Source organism: Poeciliopsis prolifica, unplaced genomic scaffold, assembly GCF_027474105.1.
Source record: "Poeciliopsis prolifica strain line A6 unplaced genomic scaffold, Auburn_PproV2 SCAFFOLD022, whole genome shotgun sequence".
NCBI classification, from domain to species: domain Eukaryota; kingdom Metazoa; phylum Chordata; class Actinopteri; order Cyprinodontiformes; family Poeciliidae; genus Poeciliopsis; species Poeciliopsis prolifica.
In genome coordinates this window covers 6,540,239-6,552,559 of record NW_026562397.1, presented here as the reverse complement: position 1 = coordinate 6,552,559, position 12,321 = coordinate 6,540,239, and the positions used below count along the sequence as shown (strand labels likewise).

At 37.1% G+C, this 12,321-nt stretch overlaps 1 protein-coding gene across 3 annotated transcripts in view; it reads left to right on the top strand.

Annotated features, from left to right (window-relative positions):
• LOC129370015 (neprilysin-like) overlaps positions 1-11,038 on the top strand; it is a 54,794-nt gene extending 43,756 nt beyond the window's left edge. For all 3 annotated transcript variants that reach the window (XM_055045760.1, XM_055045761.1, XM_055045762.1), the window contains exons 10-23: positions 642-743; positions 837-973; positions 1,153-1,246; positions 2,372-2,500; positions 4,962-5,060; positions 5,151-5,228; positions 5,448-5,551; positions 5,905-5,963; positions 6,053-6,172; positions 6,780-6,913; positions 7,251-7,316; positions 9,267-9,362; positions 9,749-9,825; positions 9,933-11,038. In XM_055045760.1, coding sequence (XP_054901735.1) covers positions 642-743; positions 837-973; positions 1,153-1,246; positions 2,372-2,500; positions 4,962-5,060; positions 5,151-5,228; positions 5,448-5,551; positions 5,905-5,963; positions 6,053-6,172; positions 6,780-6,913; positions 7,251-7,316; positions 9,267-9,362; positions 9,749-9,825; positions 9,933-10,032 — 1,395 coding nt within the window. In that variant the 3' untranslated portion in view covers positions 10,033-11,038. The remainder of the gene's footprint in view (positions 1-641; positions 744-836; positions 974-1,152; positions 1,247-2,371; positions 2,501-4,961; positions 5,061-5,150; positions 5,229-5,447; positions 5,552-5,904; positions 5,964-6,052; positions 6,173-6,779; positions 6,914-7,250; positions 7,317-9,266; positions 9,363-9,748; positions 9,826-9,932) is intronic.
• Positions 11,039-12,321: the final 1,283 nt, after the last annotated feature.

The following is a 12,321-nucleotide window of genomic DNA, read 5'->3' as shown; positions in this document are numbered from 1 at the left end:
GAAAATAACATTAACCTTTTACGGTTTCTATAAAAGCCTACCATCTTAATTCATACATGCTAATTTTCTTTCTTTTTTTTTTTTGCAGTACTAATGCAGCTAAAGTAGTGGAACAGGCAAATGTTATAACAGAGTTGTGACCATTTAGTATTTATAAAGCCCTTGGGCATTATATTTATTAGGCATTTAGGTGACTGGCATCATTTTGGGCTCCAGGCTATGGGCTATGTTTGTCTTGGAGTTAATCAGCCTTGGAAAGTAAGGTGCACTTAATCGTCACAGTATACTAGCATATTCAGAAAAAGCGTATTGTAAAAAATACTTTGCTAAATATGAACGTCTTTTTGAAACAAGCTTGTTGATGTGTCAAACACCAATATTTTCCTAGGAATCAACAGATTTGTAACCCTGTTTTGTCTCCTGTTGCTTACATGCTGTGCTTTCTCTCCACTCTGCTGCTCACTATTACAAAGCAAGTAAACCATTCAAACTCTGACAGCTACAGACCTGAGGCCTCCTGGGCTGAAAGTGCTTCATGCTTCTGGAGATGTACTGAGAGCGTACATGTGTTGGGGAAACAAGATTTTTGATGGAGTTTTTAAATCCCACTCTTATATTTTGTTGTTTTTGTTTTCTCCCAGGCCACCGACACACCAGAAGATCGGAACAACCCAGTGTTGCTTTACAACAAGATGGAACTGGCGGAGATGAACAGAAACTTCACTCTTGAAATTGACTCTCAGGTAATTGTAATATCTTAGCTTCTGAGCTATTATTTCAGCTTAGTGTTAAATATCTTTAACTTTTTTGTGTGTGTATTTCGACTCAATCTGAAGATATTCAACTGGAGTTACTTCACGGCTAAGATAATGGACACTGTGAACATCAGCGTTCCTGAATCAGAGAAAATCATCAACTACTCCCCAAACTATTACAGAAGACTCAACTTTGTATTAGCCAAATACACTAAGAGGTGTGTAAGATTATACAAAATTAGATGGTTATTGTTTTTCAGAGCGATTGCAGTAATTGTGTGCGTTTCTGTCAAGATGAGTCACAGGATGCGGTCAGAAAAATCTGGTCACACACTGCTGTTAGATCACTGCAGGATTATGTCGATCTCCTTGACCTTGCTGCGTTTCCTTTTTTCAGAGATCTGCAAAACTACATGGTTTGGCGGTTTGCTATGACCATGGTAGTAGGACTGAGCCGAGCTTACAGAGACACCAGGAAAGCTTTCCGCAAGGTACACAACCTGACATTACCCCGACATGTTGATTTGGAAAAACTTACTTTCATGAATGTTCTCGCAATGTCTTTATAACAATATCAAAATGGAAAGTTATAGTACAGTGGTTAGCTGTAATTATTAAAAACAAAAATACGATGGCGTTTCAAAGCTGTTGAAATTAATAAAACATTAATTTCTGAAATGTTAAAACAAGAAAGACATCTTTGTCATAAATTAATATGCTTTTTTTTATTATTTCATGATGAAGTTCTCTGATTTTCTCTGTCCTTTATTTGTCCGATGACAGTACAGGTTGAATTGAAGTACTAATGATGGTAGAATCATGTTACCTTTTATTAAAACCTGTCAACAGCTTCTCATTTTGATGCCACACAAATTTTAATGAATACGTGAGATGAGTATAAAAAGCAGGAACATATTCTGTGTCTCACGACTGGGTCTTGCAGAGGCTTTAGTAAATTTTCTCACACTGTCGCATTACGAAAACTTATTTTATGTGACTAGAACAAAATAGTGCAGAAGTGCACAAAAACTATACATGACTTGCACAATGTAGGTACGCATTTTGTATTCAGCCGACTTTACTCTGATGCCTCCCCAAAGATATCCAGTACAAGTAATAATGACCTTCGGAAGATGCAAAATAATGTGAAATATTAGTTAAAGAAACAGAAAGTCCATGGTATTTCTGGCGGAGCAGCAAAAGTCCATTGGCTCAAGTGGGAGAATCTGTTGAGAGACTATTGGCCTTGAGCTCTTTTGAGATGACTGAACAGGAGCAGGGGAGGGTGGTTAAAATCAACTGAGGAAAGTACAGGGCATTCCTAGAATAAATCCTAGAAAAGGCAGTAAAAGGCTCGAGGAGGAGGCTTACCTCCCAGCAGGACAATGACCCTAAACATAGCACCAGTGCTGCAATGGACTGGTTTGGATTCCAGTCTGTCATGGCCAGATTCCCTTCATCTTTTATGCGTATGGATTTTGAACTTTTTTATAACCCATCATTTTTCTTTTGCTTCACTTCCTAAAATGGATCTTGGTTTCATTTGAACATGAAAAAGGTCTTGCCATAAACATTCTCCTTCATTCACAAATTTTCTGTCGTTACCTTCCAAATAGGCTCTGTCTGGTACAACATCAGAGGTGGCCGTGTGGCGACAGTGTGCGCTGTATGTCAACAACAACCTGGACAAAGCTGTGGGACGGCTCTATGTGCAGGAGGCTTTCTCTGAGAAGAGCAAAGAGCTGGTAGGTTGAGGCTGAACGGGACCAATTTTGCCAAATTAAAGAAGCTTTATTAAACAGCTTTCTCTTATGTTGACAATCTGAACTGATGACATAAAACTAGTGAGCGTTTTCATGTATTCATAAACAGAACAAGATAGTTTGAGAGACATCTGTGAGTTTGTCATCTGTCTCGTGTCTGTGCCTCAGTGTTATCTTGCTTGCATCCACTGGAAGCAGCTGAATGAGGCGACCTTGTTATTATGCTCACACCACCTACGCTGCAAATCTCAACTCTGTGCCTCTGTGCATGTGCATAACGCAGGCTTCACTGCAATATTGTTTTGTGTATGAGTGACACCGTCGTAACTCTTAAGCATCTCAACTTCCATAAAGATGTTTGCCTACTCAGACAGATCCCATTTCCCTGCTGTGTGTGGGTGCGTGTGTGTGTGTGTGTGTGTGTGTGTGGGGGGGGGGGGTGTGTGTGTGTGTGTGTGTGTGTGTGTGTGTGTGTGTGTGTGTGTGTGTGTGTGGGTGTGTGTGTGTGTGTGTGTGTGCGTATTTGGTTAAGTGAGAAGTGACACATGGCTGCTCTGAACATACGTATCTGCTTCCCCCGTTCCTCAAGTACATGACCCAGCATAAAGTCTGAGCTGACCAACAGCTGACACATATTTTAGTACAAACATAAATACTTCATGACACAATCTCTCAGCAGGGAGTGCTGTTTTGTCAATAAGCAACCATAATGAACTTATTTGATTATTGATGCAACCCTGTTTGGAATATTTTCATTTCAACAGAGTATCTGTACAGAGGAGGATTAGGGCCTCCTCTTATTTTTATTTTTTTTCTCAGAAATACTCTTTAAAGCAGATGGGCACCAGGAAAGCCTTTTGCTCTTCTACTAATGAATGGGTGTCTTTGGAGATTCCTCAGCCATGAAAAAAATGGCTCATATCCAACATGTTCCTCCAGAAAGTTTTTCCTCCGTAACTTGCATCCTTGTGATTGAAATGTTTCTGCCAAGCTGCCCATCTGCATAAAAGTCTGAATTGAGAAAAAAAACAATTTGAATTCTGATATTAAAGGCATGAATCTTTTTCATTATAACTGGAAGAAATTATTTCCAGGAGGAAATTTGTACATCAATTAGATCATAATTTAAAAAGTATACATTGTCCTGTGGGAAGTAATTGATTAGTCATCCAAATCATCACCAGACAGTCTCCGTTGTCCACTTATCGGCGGTCAAGAGACATTCAGTGTACTAGAACATTAATTGATAAATGAAGAACTCCAAGCCTATAAGCAGCATGTTTCTTGTTTAGCTCTAGTTTCAGCTACTCACCACGCTTATCTGATATAAATACACCTAAGTGGAAGCTTTCGCTCTAAAACTAAGATGAAATCAGTGATGGTTTATTGGGAAATTTATACAAACTGCCTGCATCCACACACAACAATCTCCCTTAAAGGCTTGTTGGAAAAATCTCTGTGTGGTCTCTGCCAGTTTGTGGCAAACCGCAACTTTTTAAAAGGCTTATGCAATGAGTAAGCAAGGGGCCACTAATGTGACGAGACAAGGGGTTTTTGGGTTTTCTCTTGCTGTGGTCTCAGAGTAGGTCTCAGTTCATTTAATTCTTTGTGTGTAGCAATGCATTTAAAAATGTGGAAACTCTTGGGGGTGACATTATAAAAAGGATGGAGTTACAGGAAAGCCTCCAGGGAAAAAAAAAACAAAGAAAACCCTCTGAACAGGGTTAGCACACGTTGCTTGTAATATTAGTTTTAAAACAAGATATAATCACAATAGCATCAATCAACATAAGTTTTATATTGATATAAAGTTGTTTTTCCTTATTTTGGTTGCAAGATCACACATTTTGCTTCCCTTCCTTATTCTATCTGGAGCAAGAATGGTGCATTCAGAGTAAAAATGCATGTTCTTTTCTACACTACATATCTCTAGCTTCAGATCAATTGGACTAACCAAAATGATTTACATAACTGAACTAAATAAATTGCTGAACTTTCAGAATCGAACAAATGTAAGACATAATGCATTTGTCTAGTTTATTTAGCATTTCTGAATTTCAATTTTATGCATGTTTTTCCAGGTTGTATGTCTATATATTTGCATAGTTCTACAGTGGTGGGAATCCTTTTTTTCCCCAATTGAACACTATTTCTGTACAGGAGTTATTTTTAAAACGATCACGACAAAGTCACTTATTCCAAAATAATGAACAACAGATGACTATGCAAGTCTGAATCGTTCTGATATGTGGATATGTAAAGCCTAATAATTTTAGGAACTCTGTTAATAGTTTGACATAAATTATATTTGTCTTATTTCTGATCCAATTAGAGTTGATGAACAACAACAGAAACAGCAGAGCACCTTTTCATGATGCATTTTCTTGTTCTATCATTGGCATCTTATGACATTTGCTCTCTCTTTGGTGTGTTGGGAGATTAGATGAAGGAGATGATTAAAGACATTCGGGAAGTTTTCATTAGTAACCTTGATGACCTTTCCTGGATGGATGAAGAGACCAAAAAAGCAGCTGAAGAGAAGGTGTGAACATCAGTTGCAAGAATCATCTTATTTCTATTTAGAACAACAAATAAACCAGGTTTATTCTCATTTTCCTTTTTTTTTTTTCAGGCCCAAGCTATCCGTGAACGCATTGGTTATTCTGAAGACATCATGAATGACGAATATCTAAACAATGAGTACAAAGATGTGAGTATTTATGAAAAAATACTGTTAACCATATTTCACTAAGTTCTTTGTAACAGAAAATTTGCAGGAAAGTTGCATTTCTTATCCTTCCTCATTTCAGGCAAAAATCCCAGTGAATTTTTGTCTAAAATGAGTCACTCTTGTGAATACTTGACTGAGTATTGACAGCTTCCATCACTGCTAATCCTCCTGACTTTTTCCTGGCTGCGTTACTGTTAGCTGAGCTACAGTGGAGAGGAATACTTTGAAAACATCCTACAGAACCTGGAGTATGTGCAGAAGAAACGCCTGCGGAGACTTCGAGTCAAAGTCAACAAGGAGGAGTAAGGTTTCTTTTTGGTGGAGGGGGTGGATTTACCAGCTTTACTCCAGATGTGGTGTAAATGAAAAGTGCATGGTTTGGTATTTAAATCTCCTGTATTATTCATGGTCCTAGCAGAGTGAACTACTACAGTGTTTAACTAATTTATTCTTTGTGCAGTGTTTTCACTTTATACCACAAAAACTCCTGCATGCATTTAGAGTTCAGCTTTAACAGCAGAGAGTCATACATTAACCTGGGGTGTTAAAAGCTGTGTGTTAATTTTTCACGTTTTTATTCAAGTAGGCTTTTTACTTTGCCTCAATGTAGTTTCATAGTGTCATCGTTTAATACTTTTTATTTTTTTATTTCAAGATGGGTAACTGGAGCTGCTGTTGTCAACGCCTTTTACTCGGCCAGTAAAAACCAAATAGGTACCAAATAAGCTTCGGAAATTATGTTCAGCCACAAAACATAAATCCTAAGATATTTTGAAATTTAAAAATTGTTTCTCTGTCTGTAGTGTTTCCTGCTGGTATCCTTCAACCCCCTTTCTTTAGCAAAGGCCAGCCTAAATCTCTCAACTACGGTGGAATTGGCATGGTAATCGGTCATGAGATTACACATGGCTTTGATGACAATGGTAAGAATTTTCTACTTCATTGTTCTTCCTTACAATTTTGCTGGATTACATTAGTCTGTGAACACATGGATTTCCCCCTGTAACTGGTACCACTGTATAAAAGAGCTTGGTTTCACCTTATGCCTTTGCCCTCTGGATGTTTTTTTTTTTTTTTTGGATACGATCTCTTGTGTTTGAATTGTACTCTAACTTATTTTCCACCACAGGTATGTCACCTGCAATATTATTTACTCAAAAAACAAATTCTAATATCTAACAATCATTTTTTGCCATTAGAAGCTTACGGTTTCAAAATGACAAAATCCCATCCTTCTCTTTTTACGGTTTAGTCATTTTAATGTAACAGCGGAAGTGCAAAGGTTTCTTCTGGGTGTTTGGCCCATAGATGAACATGTTGCCCTTTGTTACATGTTATGTCACACTCCCTGTCAGCTGACTGAAAAAAAACTACATTTTTAACTTGCTTACAAGAACAATGTTGCAAAATGCAACTGCATAATGACATTTAAATTGAAAATGGTGTCATACCTGTAGTATATATTATTTGATTGTTTTTGCGGTTAATATTTCCATGTCTAAGTGCCCGACATTTGTTCTGTGTCTGCAGGTCGTAACTATGACAAGGACGGTGATCTGAAGGACTGGTGGACTCCTGAATCTATTCACAGATTCCTGGAACTCTCAAAGTGCATCGTTGACCAGTACAGCAACTTTTCCTGGGACCTGGCTAATGGTCTACATGTGTGTTCACTTGGTTTTCTACTTTTTTGGAACATTACGTGAAAAATTCCAATTAGCCTCACTTTCATTGACTTTACCTGAACTCTTGTTGCCTGTTTGGCAGCTTCACCTTTTCTCAACTTTAGGTATATTCAGTGTTTTGTGTTGACATACGAGTACTTCTCCTTTTATCCTTCCTGCTCTGTACTGTTCCTTTCAACAATGCTTCTTTTATTCCTTGGGTAGTTTGTTTTTATAACTCAGAAACTGATATGTGCAGTTTCCTGAAAATATGGAGGGAAAACTTTCAAGTCTCTTATTCCCCTTGTGCATTCTGGACTCTTTATTTTCTCCTTAGTTGAATGGCAACAACACCCTCGGTGAGAACATAGCTGACAATGGAGGGATTCGACAGGCATACCAGGTGAAGAACTTAAGAGACGCTGTAAAAAAATATGTTTTTGTTCACATATGTGAGCTGCTTCATACAACTTGAAAAAAATGTTGAAGCCTCTTTGTCAGGATGTTGACATGTTTGTTAGGTTGTATGAAGATGTGTTTGCTGGTCCTGTGACTCTGGATCATCAGAGGGTCGCTAACCAATCCTATAAAATGATTTAAATGTTTAAAAATAAAAAAAAAATGTACCTTGTCTTGTATGTAAAATGCTACAGTAGATAAGAACCTGAGAGACGACAACTGAGAAGATAAATTTTGCATAAAAATTGCTGCAAGATAATTACTCTGAACTAGAAAAACTGCTGTTCCTAGCGAAACAGCTGTGAGAATGCAGAATGATTGCTGCAGAATATGCAAGAAAAAGCAGAGCAAAGCATAAGAAGTAGGGAAAAAGCAGAAGAAAGCTACAGTCATACATGATAGAAATATTTTGCTAAATAGTTACATTTAGCCAAAGATATAGCATAATTCAACAGAAGCAGAAATTTGTATTCAAACTGAAATATTTGGGAAATGTTTAAAAGTTTAATATATCAAAATAGCAAAAAAATAAAATAAAAATAGCAGACGTTTGTATGCAACCTGAAATTGTTAAAAAAGTGTGATTGTAAAATATAGAAAAAGATATAGCATAATTCAGCAGAAGAAGCAGCACATTTGATGTACTAAAATTGATTAAAGTTTGCAGATGACCTTTGCAGACAGTAAAACCAGTAAAAGCAGAAGGCATAAAGGTAGACAAGCAGAATGCTGACACAGAAAAGGATCACAACGGAGAAATGCATTGAAGCAATAGAAGGTGTTGCACGTCGGTTCTCCAGAACAGTTTGATAAAAAACAGTAAGATGTAGGAATGATAATAATAGTTCCTTAAAGCAGACACGTGTGGCTACATTTTAATGCATAAATTATTTATGTACAGTTAAATATGTATGAACAGCATCATTTAGTTTTTTTTTAAAAAGCATGAAAAAAAAACCAGAGAATTTCACCATAGGATTACATTGTAAACCTGAAAACGGTCAAAAATCTGCACAAAACTTAATTTGCAACTGTGGAAAATCCATAAGAGATATCAAAAAGCCAAGACATTTGAAGACAGTTCAAAGTCTTGTGACTTGATTAAAAGTTGGATGGAGTTTCTAGGTTGAAGTAGGCAGAAGTATTAAGCTGCGAAAAAGCAGATTTTAGCAGAATTCTGTAGGAGTTTATTGTATTTCATTGGAGTTGAAATTTGCACAAAAGTGCAAGTATTTCCAAAAAGTAGCAAAAGATATAGCACAAAACTTCAGAAGAAACTGAACGTTTTGATAAAGTTAGCAGAAGTAGTTAAGGACTGAAAAACGTTAACAGGAACTTAATAAATGCAGTAATGCATTCTCACTGAGTAGAGATGCTAAGAGAAATTGCTTTGTCATCATTACCTTGTACTTTTCCGCTTGATCAGTCTGACTACTGACTGGTCTGTTGCTCTTCAAAAATTCAATTTTCCTCCAGTTCATATTGGGACGACCAGGTTGCAATGGCAACATTGTCTGTTAGGGAAATGTGATGTTTCTACATTAATGAACAGTCAATTTGTGAGGGTGACCTCTTTTTGGCATTAATTAGTTCTTTAACATTTTAGCAATTATGTAAGAAGCTTTTCAAAATTAAAGAGTTAAGACTAGACCTGCATCTTAAATTGAGACTGAAAAAGGTCAAGAAAGAGCAAGACTACAAGCAGAAGGAAATCCAAACAAACTAAACCCAGAAATTAGAAATGAGTCTCAAAATTCTGGTTTGGTTTGTACTCTGAAAAAGAGAGAGCACATATTTTTGACTGCAAACTTAAGCTCTGAATTATCAAGGTGTTCATTGCAACAGTCTGCTTTGTAATGCAGGAGTAAAATAAAATAATTTTGTCTTTTTGTAGGCATACAAGAACTTTGTGAAGCAGCATGGAGAGGAGCCCCCACTGCCTGGGATTGACCTTTCACATGATCAACTCTTCTTTCTTAATTTTGCTCAGGTAATCAAACAATAGAAAAAAATTGGAATTCAGGTTTAATAAAGTTCACAAATGTTTATTTTTAATCATTATTGCTTGACGTAATTAATTCTGAGTAGCTCAATAGTTACTTGGAGGCTCTTTACTGTAAGTGAATTATGACCTGCTTTAATTTGCAAAACAATTTGCCTTAAATTGAAAAACAGTTTAATAGCAGGAGTATAATGACACACTGAGCTTTTTAGTAAAAACTAGAAACAAAGAAAATGTACGAATTGGTATTATTTTGCAAAAATGATATGCAATATTTCAGTAAATTAGTGGTATACCTTATGTATCTATAAGCGATTACATTTGCTGAAGCTCTGTACTTGTCTGATATGTTACATCCTGTATGTCTTTTTAAGATTTGGTGTGGATCCCATCGACCAGAGCAAGCCGTTAATTCCATTAAAGTAGACGTGCACAGTCCAGGGATGTTCAGGTAATGACATGAAGTCAGCACTTTGTGACATAAAGTACAGTTTAAAAAGCAGAATCCCTCTGACACAAAGTTCACTTGCTAACTCCAGTTTCCTTTGTATACTCTAGAGTACTTGGCTCCCTTCAGAATTTTCCAGAGTTTGCCAAAGCATTCAACTGCAAGAAAAGCAGCAACATGGTCTCTGACAATGTTTGTCGTGTTTGGTGACCTAACGACCTCTGAGATGGGCAGTTTTGTTCTGCGTTTCTGCCGGTACGATACCTCTCCCGTATAACTGCTGGAGCTCTCATGGAGGCCTACAGGGAGATGGAAGCTTCTCTTTGTTCTTTACTGGATGGACCACAGCTGGTGAACAGGCAGCGCAGCATCCAAGATGGCAGCAGACAATAACCCTCGTGGGCAGAAGCACTGTCTCCTCAAACTTTAATACTGTTGTTCAATAAATCAACTCTGTCAATCTTCTGTTCACTGGATACAAACGCTCCTTCTGTTTTGTTGTTTTTTTAAAGTTTTATTCTGTTTTGTTCCTTTCACATTTGCTTATCCTCTGAGCCTGCCAGTGTTTGTTTTTGGGTGAATGTGTGAGTGTGTTTCAGTCAAAATGCTTTACAAGTAGTAGGCAACAGAGTGGCGAACAGAAAAATGTTTTCAACCCACTCGCGCATTAATACACCGCCTACCCACTCTCATACATGCAACAGGGCCGAACCACTGTATTGTATGTGGGACTCAGCTGGAACTCTCATAAACCTCGGCTGTTTTCAGCCTCTGTCTTGTCTGCAGATTTTCTCTACAGTTTTTCCATCATAGGAAAACTGTAGTTTAATTTACTTTAGTTTAAGTAAATTATCACACAGTCAGATTTTATTTTTGTCTAATGTAAAAATATTTAATCATGATACCCTATTACAAAGTTATGTAATACACAGTAAGTTCATGGCTGTTGACCAGGGTCTTTTGTTTTATATTAGAATAATTAACCAAAACTGCATATTTTTTTTCTTTCTCTTTGACAACTGAGATGACAATCTACTTGCTCCAGACCTTTTTTCATAAATTGTACTGAGCCGCCATTGTTTTTGTGTGAATGTTTATGCTTTGTACCCATGTCAATTATCACTGCCTGCTGTTGGCCTTATGATTGTTACCACAAGTGTGCATTTATGAAAAAGAAAGAATCTGAATATATATTAAAGTATAGTTTAACTTTTTACATTGCTTGTTGTTTTTTTAAGAAGTTACAAAAATAAAAAATAAAAATCTGCGCAACTCTCATGCCTGGCTGGCAGCTGGCTGTTGGTGACATAAAAATATTAACTGCACCACTGAAACTCAGCTAACCTGTGCTTTCTAAAATTCAGATTTTCATCCCAATAACAAAGCTTGATTTTAATATATTGCACACAAGACACCATGTTAGCTATGCTAGGCTACATAAGCAAGCTATAAAAAAAAAATTACAAGTTTTGGCAGGTTTGTTTTTAAGATTTAGGAGTTGAGCTCACAACATCTGGCCAGTTCATACAACTAACCTCTTCAGCTGATTGAATGGGTCACTTGCTCAACACAACAGCATAAACTATGGACTCCCATGTTCTCCTTGGTTCAAATGTAGCTGAAACTGTAATTCTGGGTCCCTAAATGTGGAAAACTCAGCTTTTTTATATATTAGAAAAATTGTTTCACCACCGTCAACCACTCCACCAGCATGTCTGCCATGTCAACTCTTTACCGTCTTGGTTTCCTTCGCTCAATCTTTTGCTTTCTTTGCCACTGTTCTTCGATTTATCCTCCATTTCTCTCTATTTGTAGGATGACAGATATACCTCAGTTGCCTGTATTTAGATACTTTGTTATAACAAATCTTATTGAGGAGCTTTCTTTTCTTTTAAAATAAATCTTTAAATAACATGTCAAATCTGTCTGTAACTTGTCCTATGTGGTTATTTCTGTGTCTTATCCCCCCAAACTTAAAAAAACATATATTGGTTTAAAGTGAATCATTTAATCTTCTACCTGTTGCAGAGGTTCATCAGCTGATGAGTCCGTTTAATCAAAAATAAGGTCAACTTAGCAAGAGAGTAACGATCCCTCACAATTAGAAGGGACTGGAAGGAAATCAGATCCTTTGAAACGGGTGTGTTGAATGTGACTTCTTCTTTGCGGTGCAGTTCGATTAACACGGCACATTTGAAATGTGTCGGATGGGAGCCCTGACACATTTCATTTGCAGAATCTCTTGCATGAATCTTCGAGGATAGTTTCTGACACCTCATTGATTCTAGATACGGTGTAATTAAGCCAGGTGAAGGCAATTATTTACAGTCAAGCTGTGTCTAACAAGGTGGTTGGTGTGAGTAAAATTTGTCCCCCCCAACAAAAAAGAAAAAGAAAAAAAAGGTAAAACCAACATGAAAAACATTCACAGAAGGTTGTTTTTCTCAGAAATAGTTTTTGAGATGCTTCACGTGATCTAACCTTCAGTCCGTGCATCAT